At 52.8% G+C, this 20401-nt stretch overlaps 2 protein-coding genes across 3 annotated transcripts; one reads left to right on the top strand and one right to left on the bottom strand.

Annotated features, from left to right (window-relative positions):
* Nucleotides 1–3032: 3032 nt before the first annotated feature.
* On the bottom strand, nucleotides 3033–15726 carry ABCF2 (ATP binding cassette subfamily F member 2). 2 transcript variants are annotated; one of them, XM_065630077.1, is made up of 15 exons: nucleotides 15668–15726; nucleotides 15238–15406; nucleotides 12842–13054; nucleotides 11766–11948; nucleotides 11268–11439; nucleotides 11056–11151; nucleotides 9881–9983; nucleotides 9698–9793; nucleotides 9471–9590; nucleotides 8339–8428; nucleotides 7992–8102; nucleotides 7670–7732; nucleotides 7080–7208; nucleotides 5155–5358; nucleotides 3033–3643 (listed from the first exon to the last, which is right to left on the bottom strand). In XM_065630077.1, the coding sequence occupies exons 2-15, from the start codon at nucleotides 15389–15391 to the stop codon at nucleotides 3506–3508; spliced, it is 1872 nt and encodes a 623-aa protein (XP_065486149.1). In that variant the 5' UTR covers nucleotides 15392–15406; nucleotides 15668–15726; the 3' UTR covers nucleotides 3033–3505. The 2 variants fall into 2 exon arrangements, with proteins under 2 accessions (XP_065486149.1, XP_065486148.1); XM_065630076.1 differs by having other exon boundaries at nucleotides 15650–15722.
* Nucleotides 15727–16028: 302 nt separating this feature from the next.
* On the top strand, nucleotides 16029–20073 carry CHPF2 (chondroitin polymerizing factor 2). Its single transcript, XM_065628373.1, has 4 exons — nucleotides 16029–16543; nucleotides 17157–17721; nucleotides 18162–18344; nucleotides 18598–20073. Exons 1-4 carry the CDS (start codon nucleotides 16284–16286, stop codon nucleotides 19858–19860), a joined length of 2271 nt encoding a protein of 756 aa, XP_065484445.1. The 5' UTR covers nucleotides 16029–16283; the 3' UTR covers nucleotides 19861–20073.
* Nucleotides 20074–20401: the final 328 nt, after the last annotated feature.

Below are 20401 nucleotides of genomic sequence, written 5' to 3'. Positions count from 1 at the left end.
GAACATGTACCTGTGATCCTCATTTGCTAAAGCAGAGACCTGTCTGCAGCCAGGGAGCTCCTCTCACTTTGCACCAGCAGACACAGCTCTTCCCTTTGCTGCAGCAGCTACAGGAATCCTCCGGCTGCTGTTCCCTGTCCTGGCTGCCATCCCAACAGCCCCATGCCCTTCTCAGGATTCACCATTCCCAAAGAACTCCGTGTAAGATTATATCCTGCAGTTATTATTGCCAGCATGGCTCTCAGCTACACAGATCTGAAATGTAGTGGTAAGAGTTGTTGCCCAATCTTTGCCAAGTCGTGGGAAACGGGAGAGGTGCCTGAGGACTGGAGGAAAGCAAATGTCACTCCAGTCCTCAAAAAGGGCAAGAAGGAGGACCTGGGCAACTATAGACCGGTCAGCCTCACCTCCATCCCTGGGAAAGTGATGGAACACCTTATCCTTGGTGCCATCTCAAGGCATATCAAGGATAAGAGGGTCCTCAGGGGCAGTCAGCATGGCTTCACCAAGGGGAAGTCCTGCTTGACCAACCTCATCGCCTTTTATGAAGACGTAACAAGGTGGATTGATGGTGGCAGAGCGGTGGATGTGGTCTACCTTGACTTCAGCAAAGCATTTGACACCGTCTCCCACAGCATCCTCACAGCTAAACTGAGGAAGTGTGGACTGGGCGGTCGGGTAGTGAGGTGGACAGTGAACTGGCTGAAGGAGAGAAGCCAGAGAGTCGTGGTCAATGGGGCAGAGTCTGGTTGGAGGCCGGTGTCTAGTGGAGTGCCTCAGGGGTCGGTACTGGGGCCAATATTGTTCGATATATTCATCAGTGACTTGGATGAGGGAATAGAGTGACTGTCAGCAAGTTTGCTGATGACACCAAGCTGGGAGGAGTGGCTGACACGCCAGAGGCTGTGCTGCCATCCAGAGACCTGGACAGGCGGGAGAGTTGGGCAGGGAAAAATTTAATGAAATATAACAAGGGAAAGTGCAGAGTCTTGCATCTGGGCAGGAACAACCCCAGGTTCCAGTATAGGCTGGGGAATGACCTGTTAGAGAGCAGTGTAGGGGAAAGGGACCTGGGGGTCCTGGGGACAGCAGGGTGACCATGGGCCAGCACTGGGCCCTTGTGGCCAGGAAGGGCAATGGGACCTGGGGGGATTAGAAGGGGGTGGTCAGTAGGTCAGAGAGGTTCTCCTGCCCCTCTGCTCTGCCCTGGTGAGACCTCATCTGGAATATTGTGTCCAGTTCTGGGCCCCTCAGTTCCAGCAGGACAGGGAACTGCTGGAGAGAGTCCAGCGCAGCCACGAAGATGCTGCAGGGAGTGGAGCATCTCCCGTGTGAGGAAAGGCTGAGGAGCTGGGGCTCTGAGCTGGAGAAGAGGAGACTGAGGGGTGACTCATTCATGGGGATCAATATGGAAAGGGGCAGTGTCAGGAGGATGGAGCCAGGCTCTTCTGGGTGACAACCAATGGTAGGACAAGGGGCAATGGGTTCAAACTGGAACACAAGAGGTTCCACTTAAATTTGAGAAGAAACTTGTTCCCGGTGAGGGTGCCAGAGCCTGGCCCAGGCTGCCCAGGGAGGTTGTGGAGTCTCCTTCTCTGCAGACATTCCAACCCGCCTGGACACCTTCTGTGTAACCTCATCTGGGTGTTCCTGCTCCGGCGGGGGATTGGGCTGGATGAGCTCTCGAGGTCCCTTCCAACCCCTGACATTCTGGGATTCTGTGACCAGCTCCAGCCCCAGGCAGGACTTCCTGACCACACCATTCTCATTGCAGTTTTGCAGCCCTTCCCAACTCACCAACAGCTTTTTACAGCCTAGAGAGCAGAACGAGCAGACGTGCATTCATCTACTCTTGTTTAACTTCTGTGACACCAACCAGCCTTTAGAGGAATTATCTGTGGGTTCCTTTTACTCCGTCACTGTCTGTCTGTTAACTTCTAAGTGCTATATCATGAGATATTCATTTAAGTGACTTTTCAGTGCAATCGAGACTTTTCTGCAGAACTAACTTGGACAGCATTTATTTATTTACTTATCTGCATTATTTTCTCAGAAAGTTTTTTTTTTTTTCCTCTTTTCCTCTCAGATCATTAACCACTGAAAAATGTGAATGTTTTGCACTGTTGCTGGAAGCAGCTCTGATCGTGACATTTGTCCTGTGGAAGACACATAGTGCTTCTGTAGCAGCAGATACAACTTAGATGGTCCCTTTGGAAAAAAACAAAACAAGGAAATACTCTACTCAAAAAGTCAGAGCCACAGACAATCGGCACCTGAGAAAGTACTCCAGGAGAGTAAAACTACTACATATTTGTCATGTTCTTCAGTTTGCTTGTCAACCTGTACTGTTGGAACAGGTTATTGGGCTACACAAACCTTTCACCTTACCAGTGCAGCCATTCTCTTGTGTCAGAAGTAATTAAAATGATAACTCATGATCATAAGAAGCTATTTGGTTTGATTGATACCTTTTTCTTTAGTACGTTTTAATTGTTAAAAAAATACATGAAAAATGTATTTCATTCAAGCTTCTGTGGCACAGGGTGATGCTCAAACACCAACCAATTTGTCAAGAAAAAAAGTTTAACTATATTTAGTTGATTAGTCTTGTTTAGTTAAACCTGCAAGGAACAAGTAACTAATTCATAGTCCAAAAATCCTAAATTAGAGTCTCATTATTAGACCCATAAAATTCAAGATGAATGAAAAAGCACACAGCTAAGCCATTCTGTGGTAGAGAACACACACTGGTATTTTTTTGTATCTGTCCACAACAAAAGCACGAGTGTCTTGCTCCCCCTTCTGTTGGCTCTGGATTACCGGAGGTTTCCGGGGTGAGGATCCTCCTCACCGCTCTGTGCCTCCAGAGCTCAGAACTCACCACGTTTCCCACAAGTGCTGGTCACAGCATTGGTGGTTCTGAAGAACCAAACCTTCTCTCCAGGAGAAGGGTTCTGTGTCCTCACTCAAAGCTCCACACAAGCTGATCTGCCCCAGCGTGCCCCAATAACTACTACAGCTCACAAACAAGACCAGACTGTTCTTCCCTCTTTATTGACTGATGGATTCTCAGGCAGATCTGTTAATTACACTGTTAAATAATAGTTAAAAACAAACCAAGGCCAGAGGAGTTTGAAGTGAAGTATCTAAACTGAAGCAGAAATTGGGAAGGAAGAGGTGGGAGAAGCTGGGCTGGGGTCTCCATTTCTGTGTCACTGCAGCTCAGACACCCTCACCGCCACTGCCGTGACCCCAGACCATCAGATTCCAAGGCCTGGCTCAGATGGGACATCATCTAAGTATGGAAACGGTTGCCCAAACGTAGGCAGATCAGGAGAGATCTGTCCAGAGACAGAGGTGCAAGGCAAGTCACGGGGAAGCAGCATTGCAGCAATCCTAGAACACAGCCACGGGGGTAGCAGCAGAGTCCCGCTCCGGCCGGCACACGGGTGCGTCGTGTCGGCCACTGTCAGTCTGCAGAGCGCCCGGCCCACGGCTCCCACGCTCACACGTTGTGGGTCTTTTTGGTGAGCTGCGGGTCCTCATCCACCAGCTTGGACTTGAGATGCTCCTTGTAGGCGAGGATGTCACCTTGCCACTTCGTGATTGTTTGCTTCTCACAGACCCAGATCTCCTGTGCAACCTGAAAGCAAGTACACAAGGAGAAGGAGAGGTTTACAGTGCATTTTATCATTTTACCAAAATTAAAAAATTAACCAAAATCTATCAATGATCAGAACGAGGGGATCGAGTGTACCCTCAGTAAGTTGGCAGACAACACCCAGCAGGGTGGGAATGTTGATCTGCTGGAGGGCAGGAGGCTCTACAGCGGGATCTGGCCCGGCCGGATCGATGGGCTCAGCCCGACTGTCTGAGGGTCACCAAGGCCAAGTGCCGGGTCCTGCACTTGGGTCACAACAACCCCATGAACGCTGCAGGCCGGGGAAGAGCGGCTGGAAAAGAACCTGGGGGTGTTGGTGACAGCGGCTGAACATGAGCCAGCGTGTGCCCAGGGGGCCAAGAGGACACAGGATCCTGGCTGGGACCAGCACCGGCGTGGCCAGCAGGACTAGAGAAGTGACCGTCCCTGTGCTGGGCTCTGGGGAGGCCAAACCACGAACCCTGGGGGCAGTTCTGGGCCCCTCACGCCAAGGAAGCCCCTGAGGTGCTGGAGCGAGGTGAGAGAACGGAGCTGGTGAGGGGCTGGAGCACAAGTGTGATGGGAGCGGCTGAGGGAGCTGGGGGTTCAGCTGGAGAACAGGAGCTGAGGGGAGACAGGGACACAAAGAAACGGCCTCAAGTTGCGCCAGGGGAGGTTGAGGTTGGATCTGGGGAACAATTTCTTCCCCAAAGGGCTGTGGGGCATTGGAACAGGCTGCCCAGGGCAGCGGTGGAGTCACCATCCCTGGAGGGGTTGGACAGACCAGAGATGAGGTTCTCAGGGACATGGTTTAGTGCTAGAGTTAGGTTACAGTCAGATTCTATGATCTTGAAGGTCTCTTCCAACCAAAATGATTCTGTGATTCTACTCTCTAAAGTGTGGTAAGAAGAGAGTTTAATAACTTTCACATGTCAACCATCAAAGAAAAATATTTGCAGTGAAATATCTTACCTGACGTTTTCTGCATTATTTATACAAAATTTTAGAACTAAAAATTCTTGACCCATCAACATTTCCTTTTTTGTTCATAGACTAAGAAGGAGAGACTTTCCTGCTAAACTGGGAATTAAAAAAAAGTAGTTCTTGAAATGAACTACTTGGATATAACACACTGAAAAACAGAATTATACCTGAACTTACAAAGCTATAGCTGATAAATCAGCACTTGACATTTTTGTGTACATGGTGCAATTTCCTCCACCTGTGCAGACTGAGTGATTAAAAAACTGTGCTAGAACTACTCCAGTATCATTTTTTAAAAATCTAGTTAAGACCTCCACAGTGCGTCATGATTTCTATTTGACTATTCTTCATTTCTAGGGTTTTGGCTAGCTCAGTAATTGTTTCACATTAATGTGGCAAGGGAATCATGTCCAGTGACTTTTTTCACTCACACATCTTTTTGGGATGAGTCAGAGCCAGCCAGTTGAAAACACCTTGTTTTGATTAAACTGTCAGAAAGCTGCTCTGACGAAATTCACTTCTTTTCTTACCTGTTGGATGAGTCTGAAGTCATGGCTGACGAGCATCATTCCTCCTTCAAATTCATTAATAGCATCTGCCAGAGCATCGATGGTTTCTATGTCCAGGTGGTTGGTGGGCTCGTCCAGGAAGAGCATGTGAGGGTTCTGCCAGGCCAGCCATGCGAAGCACACGCGGCACTTCTGCCCGTCCGAGAGGTTCCTGATGGGGCTCACCTGGCAAACACAGACATATGCAGCTCTGCAGGGACAGACAGCCACCCTCACCACAGAATATCACATCCCACACTGTGTTTCCAGCAGCTACATGACACAAGAGGACAAAAGTTCGGTCAGTCATACCCAGACAAAGCTTCTCTAACCAGCGGAACCACAGAATCCGCGGGGCTTCTGAAGGAGTGTCCATAGCAAGACTTAGCTTGCTAAAGGTTCCAAAGGACAGTTAATTGTGGTCTGATCACTGCTCATTGCATCCTGACACAGCCATAAAACTACTCTCAACTTCTGGCATGACAAATGGGGAAGAACAGTGTAAAAATCAATGTTGAACTACAGTGATGAGGACAACTCCTGTCACACCTGGGACATTTGACATACAGGAGCATGCCAAGTTTAGATTTATAGCATCACTGGTGATCACAGAATCCCAGAATGTCAGGGGTTGGAAGGGACCTCGCAAGCTCATCCAGTCCAATCCCCCGCCGGAGCAGGAACACCCAGATGAGGTTACACAGAAGGTGTCCAGGCGGGTTGGAATGTCTGCAGAGAAGGAGACTCCACAACCTCCCTGGGCAGCCTGGGCCAGGCTCTGGCACCCTCACCGGGAACAAGTTTCTTCTCAAATTTAAGTGGAACCTCTTGTGTTCCAGTTTGAACCCATTGCCCCTTGTCCTACCATTGGTTGTCACCCAGAAGAGCCTGGCTCCATCCTCCTGACACTGCCCCTTTCCATATTGATCCCCATGAATGAGTCACCCCTCAGTCTCCTCTTCTCCAGCTCAGAGCCCCAGCTCCTCAGCCTTTCCTCACACGGGAGATGCTCCACTCCCTGCAGCATCTTCGTGGCTGCGCTGGACTCTCTCCAGCAGTTCCCTGTCCTGCTGGAACTGAGGGGCCCAGAACTGGACACAATATTCCAGATGAGGTCTCACCAGGGCAGAGCAGAGGGGCAGGAGAACCTCTCTGACCTACTGACCACCCCCTTCTAATCCCCCGCCAGGTCCCATTGCCCTTCCTGGCCACAAGGGCCCAGTGCTGGCTCATGGTCACCCCGCTGTCCCCAGGACCCCCAGGTCCCTTTCCCCTACACTGCTCTCTAACAGGTCATTCCCCAACCTATAGTGGAACCTGGGGTTGTTCCTGCCCAGATGCAAGACTCTGCACTTTCCCTTGTTATATTTCATTAAATTTTTCCCTGCCCAACTCTCCCGCCTGTCCAGGTCTCTGGATGGCAGCACAGCCTCTGGCGTGTCAGCCACTCCTCCCAGCTTGGTGTCATCAGCAAACTTGCTGATAGTCACTCTATTCCCTCATCCAAGTCACTGATGAATATATCCTACCCTCTTCTTTGAACCAAGTGGTTGCCACTCCCAGTTAAGAATGTGTTTAGCATTTCTGCCTGGTATTCGTCTCAGAAATAAGGGATAAGCAAACTAGTTCAACTTACAATTAAAATACCCTTAAGTCTAGCACTATGACACAACTTGTCTGGTCACCCATTCCAAGCCATATATATTGCTGCAGTGCAAAGAAAGTTCCTATGAGCCATCAGGTTTTTTTTCTCCAAATTCAAAGGCAGAGACGGAAAAGGCATTTTGATGCTGTGGTGCACCATGATGCAGACTGCATCACACTGTCAGACGTCAGTAGAGCAACAGAAAAAGCAGCAGCTCTAGTTCCCTAATGAGCAAAGAGCAAACTCAACGGCTCACACTCACCTGCTGCTTCCCTGTCAGACCGTATCTGCCAATGATTTTTCTCATCTCCTCCTTCTCCTTGATCTCCGGGTAGCATTTCATCATGTACTCCAAGGGTGAGAGGTCTAAGTCCAACTGCTCTTGCAAGTGCTGACAGAGAAGGAAAGTCACCTTCAGGCTGTGCAGGCCACCCACTGCACGGCCAAAAGTGCTTCCCGCCTCACACCCTCTGGTACTAGCGGAGCAGCAAACGCCAGAGCCAATAACCCCTCGATACAGCCGCTGTGCTGAACTGTTACAGAAGGAACCTCCACTGAGGAGCAGGAGTGCTGCTCCAGAACAGCAGCCTTGTCCACCAGCGAGCACAGGGCAAGCGTCTCGCCATGGAGGGTGAAAGGCTGAACAGAAAGCACCACAGCACGCCTCTTCTCAGGGTGAGAACGTTTGCTAGAGCCCGTTCAGCCATCGGAACAGCTCCTTCCCCCATCCTCAGGCATAGAGGGCAGCAGTGGGAGAGGCCTTAGAAGCAGAACTAGAGGGGCAAGATTCCTCACTCCTGACAGCCTTTTTCCTCAGCATTTCATCTCCCCAGTGGCTGCTGTAGAAAGTACCTGGTGGTATCTACCGATCTTCACATGTGAGTGCTTGCGAATCATCCCATCTGTGGGCAGCAGCTAGAAAGGGAACATAAAAGCGTTTCAGCAGGAAATCCCTCCTTTTGCTGTGTGCCAGAAATACAGAATCCAGCCATCTCTGCTCTGGCACAGAGGAGGCAGCCTGAACAGACAATATGAGAGAAAAAGGCCTATCCTGCAGCAAGACATTAGGATTTCCAAGGTCTGATTGGGGTGCTCAGGCAAGTAAGTGCAGCTTCGTTGAAGACTGCCCCATGAATAAAGGTGCAGAGCAGGGCAGACAACGCAGGGAGCCTACCTCTCCTGTGAGCAGCTTCAGCAGTGTTGACTTTCCAGCTCCATTGGGTCCAACAAGAGCTACACGGGTATCCAGGTCGATCCCAAACTCCAGGTTGTTATAGATCCATGGCTGCAAACCACAAAAATCACAACGCATATTATGCCTTTCCACTACTATGCAGAACCTTCATGCTGCACCCGCAATGCTGTGTCCTCAGCAGACTCAGCACTAACACTGCCAAGAAGTTTGATACACTAGTCACACGCTGCAGCCTCATCAGACAGCTTAGCCAAACACCTTATGCTCATGAACACAGCAGGGATACCAGTAACCTCCACACAACTCAGCACACTCCCCACACTCACCCCGTCCTTGGTGTATTTGAAGCTGACATTCTGCACCATGATGACAGGAGGGGGGATTTTCCCACAGGGCGGGAAATAGAACGACAAAGTCTGTTAACAGAGAATATCCGCTGGTTAGATACCCTCGATCACAAGACAGCCCGTTATTCTGGTATAGTCACGGCCCACTACAGACATCATCTGTAGACCAAGGCACCAGACTGCAACTTTTATAAACCATGCTAGCAACTCACAGATTTATTCTGATTAGATGTTTGCAGGTTCATCTACTGGCTAATGAGTCCTGTTTCTTTCCCCTTGAAGCAAATGTGGGCTTATACTCTTCAAACAAGGAGGAGTTGCTCTGAGCATCCTCCCCCATCTTCTCCAACCCTCAGACATCCATTTCTGATTTCTGTGTCTGCAAAATAGCCTTATTCATATGACAAATCCCCTTCTCTCCTCTAGAGAATTACTCCTCCTCTTGCCACTCCTCAGCAATACACTATCCTCAGTGGCCCCTCAGTTCAAGAAGGACAGGGAACTGCTGGAGAGAGTCCAGTGCAGGGCCACAAAGATGATTAAGGGAGTGGAGCATCTCCCTTACGAGGAAAGGCTGAGGGAGCTGGGGCTCTTTAGCTTGGAGAAGAGGAGACTGAGGGGTGACCTCATCAATGTTTATAAATATATAAAGGGTGGGTGTCAGGAGGATGGAGCCAGGCTCTTCTTGGTGACAACCAACAGTAAGACAAGGGGTAATGGGTTCAAGCTGGAACACAAGAGGTTCCACTTAAATTTGAGAAGAAACTTCTTCTCAGTGAGGGTGACGGAACACTGGAACAGGCTGCCCAGGGAGGTTGTGGATTCTCCTTCTTTGGAGACATTCAAAACCCGCCTGGATGCCTTCCTGTGTAACCTCACCTGGGTGTTCCTGCTCCAGCAGGGGGATTGGACTAGATGATCTTTCGAGGTCCCTTCCAATCCCTAACACTCTGTGATTCTGTGTGTACAGTCACCCTTGCCATCAGGAAGGGTATCCCATTCTTGGTCCAAACTGCATCAGCCATTCCTGCTGCCAGCTAAAGATCATTCTACTTATCTAGCCCATGTTTCCAATATTGATCTCTAGATGCAATCCCATGTCTGATCCTACCTTGTCATTCACAACTCTCTCTGTCAAGCCAGAAGCCATCATTTTTTGAAGGGTCTTCTCCTTGCTCTGAGCTTGCCTGGCCAGCTTCGCACTACCATGACCAAATCGTGCAATGTAATTCTGCAACAAAACACAGAGCTAGCCAAAAGCCACGCTAACAAGGCAGAGGAGGTGCAGGGATGCCCACCTGCACGGGCAGGAAGATGTTCATGCAGCTAGGCAGATACCTTCATATGGGCAATCTGGTCTTGCTCCCAGTGGAATCGCTTCATTTGATTTTCTTCTAGTTCCAAGCGAGTCTTTACGTACTGATCATAATTTCCCTAGAAAGAGACCATAGAACATGAGACATGCTGCAGAGAACAGCTCCTCTGTTTTTTAGTCTATTGTGCAGGGCACCATTTACTCACCGTGTAGTATTTCAGTTTGCGGTTGTGCATGTGAATTATGTTGGTGCAGACACCATTCAAGAAGTCCTGGGAGTGTGATATGAGCACAAGGATCCGCTTGAACCTGTGGCACCACATAAGTTATCAGAGACTAAGCTAGGAAAAGAATTCTTGCTCCTTGGCCCTGATGGTGCCAAAGGATTTACATGCACCAGATCTCTCTTGCCTGCAATCAGATTACGAACAAAAAGATAACAGCCTTGGAGATGCTTAGGGAAATTCAGATTAAAGCAGCTCCAACCAGCTGCAGTAAACAGATACTGCAAACGTTTCATTGTGTTAAGATACTCTTCACCATAAGACAGTCTTCACTTGTCTTCACAAAGCCAAGAGCTGGCTGCCCTTGTGGGAGAAGACTAGTGCTGTTGATAAAACTGACTCCACTGGCATCACACTTCTGAGAAGTTTCAACCTTTGCTGCTCACTTTCACCTCGGCACAGACCACCACCTGTCAGGTACTATGCCTGGCTCCACTCCAAACCTGTAAAATGACTGGTTAAACCCTCCCAAAGAGAGATTCAAATTACTTTCCCAAAACATCTGACTTCTAAAGCAAGCATGCAAAAGGTTCAACTGACAAAGCTGATAGAAAAATCTCTGCAAATGAAAAGGCCTTCTCATAATACAGCCCTTTTAATGCACAACCCAGATAATTTAAGCTTCATTAATACTCCTAAGCTTTTTTGCCTTAAGCCTTAACATTTTGCCTTTGTTTATGAAAAACACCCATCAGACAAAACCGACACCCTGAGACACTAGTTCTGTGAAAACAGAGGACCAAAATCCAGGAAGAGCAGCTGGAAGCCAGGTCTGGAATGTTCACACGACTGGCAAAGCGCCCAGTGCCAGCACCCAGACTGCCAGGGCTGCTCCTGGCTTTCAGGAAGCAGCTTTAACCACAGTTTCTCATTTCTTCAGTGAGGGATAGATGGGTGCTTGTCTTGAATTCATCACCCTTGCATCAAGAACCCTTCTGTAGACACGCAGCAGAAGCATAAGGTGTCACTGGTACTGCGATAGTTATGTAGCCACACAAACTACAGACAGCTATTCCTGTAGCACTTTCTCACGTGCTGACAAGATGTCCCTGCAGAAAAGCACAACCCATAGAAGCAGCAAACTCCTTCATGCTTACGTTTTCAGCTCTTCCTCCAGCCACACACAGGCATCCAAGTCCAGGTGGTTTGTGGGCTCATCTAGCAGCAGCATGAACGGCCGAATGAAGAGCGCTCTGAAAGGAGAGGGGAGACGACAGCACAGGGTAAACGCAAAGCCCCTCAGCTCTGCTCCAAGTTCTCAGGCTGAGCGTGGCTCTGCAGAGCGAGGAGCAGACAGCACACCACTCACCTAGCCAGGGCCACCCTCATGCGCCAGCCACCACTGAAGTCCTTCAGCTTCTTCCTCTGCATGGCTGGCGTGAAACCCAAGCCGTGAAGGATACGTGAGGCCCGTGCTTCTGCCTTGTCAGCGTCCAGCTCCTCCAGGCGTTCATATAACTCCAAGAGTTTCTCACACTCCGCTGAAAGAGAGCCTGCCTGTCAGCACTTGTACCAATAAAAGGCTCTCGGCTGCACATCTGTACAGCTGGGAAAGCTCACAGTCCATCTGCTTTACCACCACTCAGCCCCCTCCATTCCCAAGCCTGAGACACTTCTTCCGAAGCTGCACAGAATAATTTCATCCAAATAAGTGTAATCCCACAGGACTTTTCAACTAGTACAGGGCTGGGGGAAAGAGGTACCATAATATATAATAACTCTGCCAAGGAACCCAAATAAGACCTTTTCTTCAGTGGGAAGAGAAATGGAGGAAATGTCCCTTGTGCACAGGGACTCCAAGCTTTACCATCTTCATGAGCCAGACGTTCTGCCTCTCGTTCTAACATGGCCCTCTCTGTATCCACCTCCATCACACACTGGAGAGGGGTCTTGTCACTAGGAGGCATCTCTCGGGTCAGGTGATAGATGTCGATATGCTCTGGGATGGGCACTTCTCGTTTCCCAATAGCTGACAGAAGCATGGATTTCCCTGTGTGCAGACAGACACTCCACAATTAACGATTGGATTCAGTGACATACAACATCACAAAGAAACAAATGAGATGCAGTCAGATCCCCTTGGTTCCCTCCCTTTCCAATCCCAGAAAATCCTTGGGAATTTCTGCCCAAGAGGCCAGAAGAACTGGAGACACAGCAGAGTGCATGGCCCCAGCGTGCCAGGCTGCCCTCCCAGCTCCGGCTCACCACACTAAGGACAGGACCAAGACACGAAGAAGCTCTTTGGAAACCACTGCAGTTCAGACCTTACCCAGATTCAGAGAACTTTGCTGTTTTCTTCTTGCTGTCTAACCAGGTCTGACCTCTGTTACCAGGACCCCAGGCTCTAAAGACTTCTAACATAAAGGAAAGTAATGCACCCATCACTAGAGAACCTGAGTGTTTTTCTGAAAGTTAAACTAGCTGGTTGCTCTTACTCACTCTTCTTCAATTACACCCACATTCTGCATTTCTCCATGTGGAGCATCACATTCTCCAGGGACTGTACAGTTGTTTGCCCATTCAGGACAAACCACACACTCCCTACTCCTCCATACTGTGCAAGTTCTTTGACCAATAGCACCAGCACTGGGTTTATTGACGCTGCTAAACAAATCCTGCAAACAGGAATCAGACAGATACAGATCCCAGACATCTTGCCCAGCTCGCCACAGAAACAAGTTCAAATGCACAGTCCAAAGCCAGAATGCTTTCTGGCAGCAACCTTAGCAATTCCTCTTCCTCGGTGAGGAGATGGGAGAACAGGAACTGCCACGTCTGTCTAACAGCCTCTGTCTGGTTTGCAGCATTTACCACCCACGTCTGCCCAGCTCCTCAGCAGCACCGAATCACCGAGCTCCAGACACCCTTGTCACCCCCACTTACCGATCCCGTTGAGCCCAATGAGGCCGTAACGCCGCCCGGAGTTCAGCTCCAGTTTGGTGTCACTCAGCAGCTCCTGGCCGTGGAAGGTCAGCGAGAGGTTAATGATGTGCACGTCGGTACTGTTGGGATGGGAGGCCAGCACTCCTGTCACAGCTCGGGCAGCAGCTTTCTTTAACTCAAAGTCCTCCAGCTCCTTTGTAAGAGCATCCACCTCTGTATGCAGAAACAGACCAGAAGCGTTACTGATTTACAAACACAAGGAAGCCACAAGCCCCTGTACCAATAGGCCCAGGACCACAAGAACAACTCCCATGTCCCCATTCCTACAGAAATGTTGAGGAAACCCAGACGCAATGACGCTCAGCTTTTCAGCTTAGCAGATGGATATACATGCTCTAACAGGAACTTCCACCTGCTGTCTAAATAAAATCTGACCACTAGAACTAAGTGAGCAGCCAGAACAGCTACTGTAAGTGAGCAGCCAGAACAGCTACTGTGTTATCCCAGCATGACGGGACTAACCCTCACTGCAGGAAGAACTGGGGTGGGAAGAGAACTTATAAAGTATTGCTTGCAAGCTTAAGGAAAGGGTTGGCCAAAGGAGAACTTGGCTAGAAAATAAATGAAGGGAAAGCTGAGAGGAGGAAAGAAGCAGCATTGGAATAGACACTACCAGTTTTCTGAGAAGCTAATACGTTCACATGCATGCCCCCCTCTTCCTTTCCTCCTACAGTACAAGTGAATCTTTGCTGTCACACTGATCTGCTGTTGCAGCCCCGAGTTACAGCCTGACTTTCCCTTCTTGGTGAGACACTGCCATTGGAAGAAGAGGGCACTGAGCATCCCACCAACGCTCCAGCAGCTCGGAGCACAGCCCGGGTGCTCAGACTGGCCGTGTTCAGGCCAGCGAGGGATGTCACCCCACCTGTCACCCCCAGCACTCCTGGCAGAGTCACTAGTGCCACCAAGGCAATGTGTCCTCGCCAAGAAGGAGCAAAAAGGATCACCTGCACTGACAGAGGCCCCTTCAAAAGCACGGGCAGCCCAGACCAGTTACACAAACGAGCAGCCAGATCAGTGAAGAGTGGCAAGGCAGTTTTATCCTGGACATGCAATGATTTCTCAGGGAACTGTCAACAGAAATACGCAGGTCCTGACCCACATCACCTGCCCTCTGATGTGTGCACCGGCCTGCCAGCCTCCTCTGGACCCGCTGCCGCCGCCTCTGCCCCTCACGGCCTGGGGTCCCGGTGCCCGCTCCAGCCGCGTCGCCGCGGGCCGGCGCTAGGGCCCAGCACGGCCGGTCCCAGCGGAGAGCGCGCGGGAACGCCGAGCGCCCCGGCCCCGCCGCGGCTCCCCCGGCCCCACCAATAGCAAGGCGGTATGCAAATGACCCACGGGAGGGGACGGCGATTGGCCCGCCCGGAGCGCGGGGCCGCCCGCCGCAGCGGAGCCCGGGCCGCCCGCGGGATCCGCGCTGGGCACCGCCGCGGCCCGGCCCGGGGTTCGAGCCCGGCCCGGGGTTCGAGCCCGGCAACCCAGCCGCCAGCACCAGCGCTCCCGAGCTCGGCTGGGGACGAGCGGGGTCCCGGGTCTGTGTCACACACCGAGTGCCTCTTAACACAATGCACTGCGGGCCGAGTCTGGAAAAAAACTTGTGTGCCCAACAGCCTGCGGGTTGCCAGGCGGGCTGAAATAAGGACCAAAAATCAACCCTTTCTCTGTGAGCTTTAGCCTGCCTGTTTCCTTTAGGGAGGTCAACAGCTCTTTGCTGAAAAAGTCTCTGTCATTAAGATAGGCAGGCTCTTAGTTTTTGCAAACAAGGTATGTCCCAGAGAAACACATGAACAGGGAGTAACAACAGTAAGAATTCAGACATTGTAGTGACTTCTGCAGCAGCAGGAAAAAAACCCAAAACCACACACAACAAAACAACTAAACCAAAAACCAAACCAACACATACAAAACAAAACAAAAAACCAAACAGGTCTGGGTATGAAGTGCCAGAAGATCGGGACAGTATCTTTGAGAGGGAAAAGACACCATCAGCATCCTCTGTTTTCACCCTGCAAGTCCCAAGTGGGGAAACCTTCACCCGCAGTTTATGGAGAGCCACACACACCGCTCCGGGTGCCCCGCCAGCTCTACGGAGAGCGGCCGCGATGGCAAACACTGCAGCTGGTCCAGCCCAGAGCCAGGCCGTGCCCACGAGGTGTTCCAGCTGACGGGGAACAGCCGTCCCAGTTCACCGAGTCGCAGGCGTAACCGAGCGGGTCCAGCCCGCGGGACGTTCACGGGGCTGCCGGGCTGACCCCGCGGCGCTCTGCAGGGGCACGGACACCGGCCAGGCACCCGCTGGCGCGGCGGGACCGGCATTTCGGCGGGGCCGCTCTCACCTGGCAGGGCTGTTCCGTTGGCCTCCGGGGGCCGGGGTTCCTGCGGCTCCGGTCCGGCATCGCCGTTCTCCTCCGGGGCCCGGCGCGGGCGCTGCCGGGCCTTGGCCGCCTCCTTCTTCTTGGCCGCCTTCTTCTTAGCCAGGTCTGAGGGCATGGCGCGGCGCTGGGGCTGCGGCGGAGGAGCGACAGGCGCCGTTAGGCCGCGCCGATCCGGCCCGCAACGGGTCGCCCCGCCCCCGCCCCGGCGGCCCCGCGAACCGCCCGGCCCAGAGCACGCGGCGCCGCCGGGCCCGGGCCCGGGCCCGGCCCTGGGCTGCCCGCCCGGCCGCCGGGCTGCCCGCGCCGCGCTGCCCGGCCCCGCCCGGCCGCCCCTCGTCCCCCCGCCCGCCGGGCCCGGCCGCGCCGCCCGCACCGGCCGCTCCGCCCGCACCGGCCGCGCCGCGCTTTCCTTCTGTCGCAACGGGACAGCTGCTACCGCGTGCGCACGCCCCGCCCCCCCGGCGCAGCGGCCAATCGCAGCGCGCAGCGTCACCCGCGCCGGGCGGCCGCGCGGCTCTGGGAAGCGGAGTCCGCGCTCGCGAGGCCGGCTGGGCCAGCGCGCGCCGCCAGCTCCCGGGCACTGCGCGTCCCGGCGTGCACCGCGCGTCCTGCGCCGGCCCCAGGCCCCGCCCCCGCCCCCGCGAGGGCAGACGTAAGCGCGTGGGGGGCGGTGGCTCGCGGTACCATAGAGGCGCTGGCGCTAGCGGGCAGAGCGGCCGCCGGGGCACCACAGAGACAAAAGGGGAAGCGGAAGTGCCGGGGTCGCGATGCGGCGGCTGAGGTGGCAGCGGCGGGAGCGCGGCCGGGCGGGACCCGCGGCCTCCGCCGGGCTCGGAGCTCCGGGCCGGCCCGCCCGCAGCTGAGGGACCCGCTGACCCGCGCGGGCCGGGGCTGCCGCGTTCTCAGCGCCCCGGCGCTCCCGCCGCCGCCCGAGGGCCCTGCGCCGGCGATGTCCCGCGGAGCAGCCCCGTGAGCCCGTCCCGGCGCGGCGGTCGGGCTGCCCCGCCATGCGGGCGGCCGCGCTGCTGGCCGCGCTGCGGCCCGTGCTGCCGCTGGTGCTGGGCCTGTCCCTGGGCTGCAGCCTCAGCCTCCTGCGCGCCGCCTGGGGCCGGCCCGGCGCGGAGCCGTGCGCGGGGGCCCGGCCCGGGGCCCTCCCGGGCAGAGCGCGGCCCGAGGCGGCGGCGCCGGGCCCGGGACACGAGGAGTTCAGGCCCAGGATCGTCCCGTACTACCGGGACCCCAACAAGCCGTACAAAAAAGTGCTCAGGTAAAGGCTGTTCTTCAGGGACAAAAACCGCATACGGGTGTGTTTGGGTTCTCAGTTTTACAGGGGATTAACAGGTCCAAGGTGGAGTGTGCTATTTGAAATATTGTGTAGGAACAGCAGGCGGCAACATGGGAATGGCTGAGCTTGCTGCCTTAAAGGCATGCAAGAGAAGTGTCTAAGATGTTAATTTAAAAACAAAAGGCAACAAAAATGCCCAGGAAGACTGAGAGTATTTGTTCTTTTAAAACTTGTTGAATTACGTATTAAATTATTCCTCAAAACTTTTTAAACCAGTCCATTAGGAAAACTTTGAGCAAGTAATGATACTGTATGTAATTTGCAAGTGGTTGGCTCTGTGGTTTTTTTGTTTACTTGCACTAGCACTGTTTCCTAGCTCACACAAATGGTGTGAGGTTGTAGTTTCCTTGAAGGAAGCAAGTTCCTTTGCAAAATGGGACTCTTACTGAAGAGTATCTTCTTAAAGCTCTGCTTCTAGGCTTAACTGTTTCACAGTTGGTAGACTGTAGCACATAAAGGCTTGTCCCCCGTTGCTGTAATCCTTTGATTTTTGTTGTCCAGCTGTCTGCTATGTGGGTGTGTCTTTCCTTGGCAGAACTCGCTACATCCAGACAGAACTGGGGTTCCACGAGAGGCTGTTTGTGGCCGTGCTGACCTCCAAGGCCACCCTGAACACGCTGGCGGTGGCCGTGAACAAGACCGTGGCCCATCACTTCCCACGCCTGCTGTACTTCACGGGGCTGCGTGGTGCCAAGGTGCCCCACGGCATGGTGCTGGTGGCGCACGGGGACGAGCGGCCCATCTGGCTCATGTACCAGACCGTGCGCTACATCCACCAGCACTTCGGCTCCGACTATGACTGGTTCTACATCATGCAGGATGACACCTATGCCCAGGCTGAACAGGTCAAGGCTCTGGTGACACACCTGAGCATTAACCAAGATGTGTACCTGGGACGGGCGGAGGAGTTTATCGGGGGAGATGAGCAGGCCCGCTATTGCCACGGCGGCTTTGGGTACCTGATCTCGCGCAGCCTGCTGCTGAAGCTGCACCCGCACCTGGACAGCTGCCGCAACGAGATCCTCAGCGTGCGGCCGGATGAGTGGCTGGGACGTTGCATCATCGATTTCCTTGGCATCACTTGTGTCTCCCAGCTCCAGGTACTGCTCCCTTCTCGGAGTTTGGTGTTAGCTGAGCCTGACTGAACCCGTGGCCTTACTGGTTCCCTGCTGCATAGCAAAGGGGCTGTTCTGTGAGCCTCCCTGAGTTACAGAGGGAGAAAGGGCTGTGTGACAGCATGGTGGGGAAGCCACAATCAAAGCTGAGATGTTGGGGGAGAGAGCACATACAGTATTTAATTTTCAGCCTACTAGCAGATGCAGATTCACGGGCTTTTAAAGGTCAGATAAAGGGCACACTGCTACCAAGAAGCGAGTGGGCGCATAGTACAGGGAGTAGGGTTGGAGGGGAAACTCTTATATTTTGTCTCTGAGTACTGCAGGCAGCACAAAAAGAGGGGCAAAGGTGTGTCTGGGGTGAGGGAAGGCTGCTCTGTGGCCTCGCGTTCCATGCCAGTCTTTCTGGCTCTTGTCCACTTCAGGGCCAGCATTATCACACCTACGAATTGGCCAAAAATACTGAGCCAGAGAAGGAGGAAGAGGAGGAGTTCCAAGCAGCTCTTGCTGTGCACCCTGTTTCTGACATGACCCTGATGTACCGGCTGCACAAGCACTTCAGCAGGATCCAGCTGGACAGAACCTACCAGGAGATCCAGGACCTCCAGGTATGTGGGGAGGGGTGTCCGCAAAAGCTCCTTGGCCAAGCAGGTTTCCTTTTCTTTCAGCACAGTGAAGGAAGGTTATTACTGCTGTTTGTAGGTGACTGTCAGCCAGACACAGGATATAGTCCTGTGTCTCAGAAATAGCACTTCTGGCACTTTGTTACCCAAAACTGCTGCTGTGATGTGGTTCTGGGTGGTGAGGCAGGCAGGGTGGGAGAAGGTGCTGGGGATCAGTGTGCCTTCTCTCTTTGCACAGATGCAGATCAGGAACCTGACGGCATTGACCCCTGCAGGTGAGGCAGGCTTGACATGGCCTGTGGGCATTAATGCCCCATTCCTTCCAAAATCGCGTTTTGAGGTAATCAGCTGGGACTACTTCACTGAGCAGCACCTCTTCTCCTGCCCTGATGGCTCCCCCAAGTGCGAGCTCTCTGGAGCCAGCAAGGCAGATGTCAGTGAAATCATTGAGTCTGCACTTGAGCAACTTAACAGTCGCTACCAGCCTCTGCTGCGCTTCAGCAAGCGGCAGCTGTTGAACGGCTATCGGCGTTTTGACCCCACACGGGGCATGGAATACACACTGGACCTGCTGCTGGAGGCAGTGACCCAAAAGGGACACAGTCACGTCCTGGCAAAACGAGTGAGCTTGGTGCGGCCCCTAAGTAAGGTTGAAATTATTCCCATGCCATATGTGACAGAGGCCACACAGGTGCAACTGGTGCTTCCCTTGACAGTGCAGGACCTGGATTTTGTGGGAAACTTCCTGGATATGTTTGCTATGAACACTCTGGACACACACGATAATGCCTTGCTGACCTTGCTGTTCATCTACCATCCCTATGATGCCCAGCGAGTCAGTCAGGTGGATGTTTTTGCTGGAGTCAAAGCCATGGTAGGAGAGCTGGAGAAACGCTATGCAGAAGTTAAAATCCCCTGGATTAGTGTTAAAACGGAGGTACCATCGCAAGTGAAACTCATGGATATAGTCTCCAAGAAGCACCCTGTGGATACGCTGTTCTTCTTGGCCAGCGTCTGGACAGAAATCAACATGGAGTTCCTGAACCGCTGCCGTATGAATACCATCAGCAACTGGCAGGTCTTCTTCCCAGTGCATTTCCAGGAGTTCAACCCTGCGCTGGTGTACCGCGGGGAGCAGACGGCTTCCTCCGGCACCGACTTCCTGAGGGACGGCCATTTTGACAGACATTCCTTTGCTGAGGCCTGCTTTTATAACTCGGACTACATGACAGCACGTACCAAGCTAGCAGCTGATATCCTGGACCGGGATGAGGTGCTGGAGAGCATGGAGGTGTTTGATGTCTTCCTGCACTACTCAGGTCTGCACCTGTTTAGGGCTGTGGAGCCCGGGTTAGTGCAGAAATATGCACTGAGGAGCTGCAACCCCCGGCTTAGTGAGGAGTTATACCACCGCTGCGTGCTCAGCAACCTGGAGGGGCTTGCGTCCCGCTCACATTTAGCCATGGCCCTCTTCGAGCAGGAACAGGCCAACAGCACTTGAGAGACAAGAACCATCAGGAGCTTCTCAGCACCTTAACACTTGGCACTTTCCATCCCCTTCCCAGCGCTGCCACGGGCGAAGGGCGTGAGGTCATGGGGGAGAAAACCTTCCCAGCCCTGCCGAGGCTCAGGCTGGGCTGTGGAGAGAGGCTGTTTCTGTGGGCTTTGTGGGTCTGGTTGGTTTGTTTGTTGTTTTTTTTAAATAAAGGTTTCTTTCCAGGCAGATTCATGTGGTTGCTTGTAAACTTCATAGCGTCTGGGATAAGGGATGTAAAACAAGCTGTAGAGTTGACCTTACTTTAAGCCATGCAATTCTGCTGAGTGGTGTGGAGAGTGAGTATCAGCTGTGTACTGGAACAGAGTTAGCTCACCTGTGCTGCTCTTGGTGCTGTTGTTGCACCCTTCTGGGTGTTTGTCTTCATGTGCTTTTTTTTTTTAAAATTTTTACAGTTAAAAAATTCTTTCTCATGTTTAAGTGGAATTTCTTGCATTTCAGTTTGTACCCATTGCCTCTTGTTATGTCACTGGACACCAGTGAGAAG

The sequence above is a fragment of the Caloenas nicobarica genome, chromosome 2, assembly GCF_036013445.1.
Source record: "Caloenas nicobarica isolate bCalNic1 chromosome 2, bCalNic1.hap1, whole genome shotgun sequence".
Lineage (NCBI taxonomy): Eukaryota > Metazoa > Chordata > Aves > Columbiformes > Columbidae > Caloenas > Caloenas nicobarica.
This window is presented reverse-complemented; position numbering and strand designations above follow the sequence as displayed.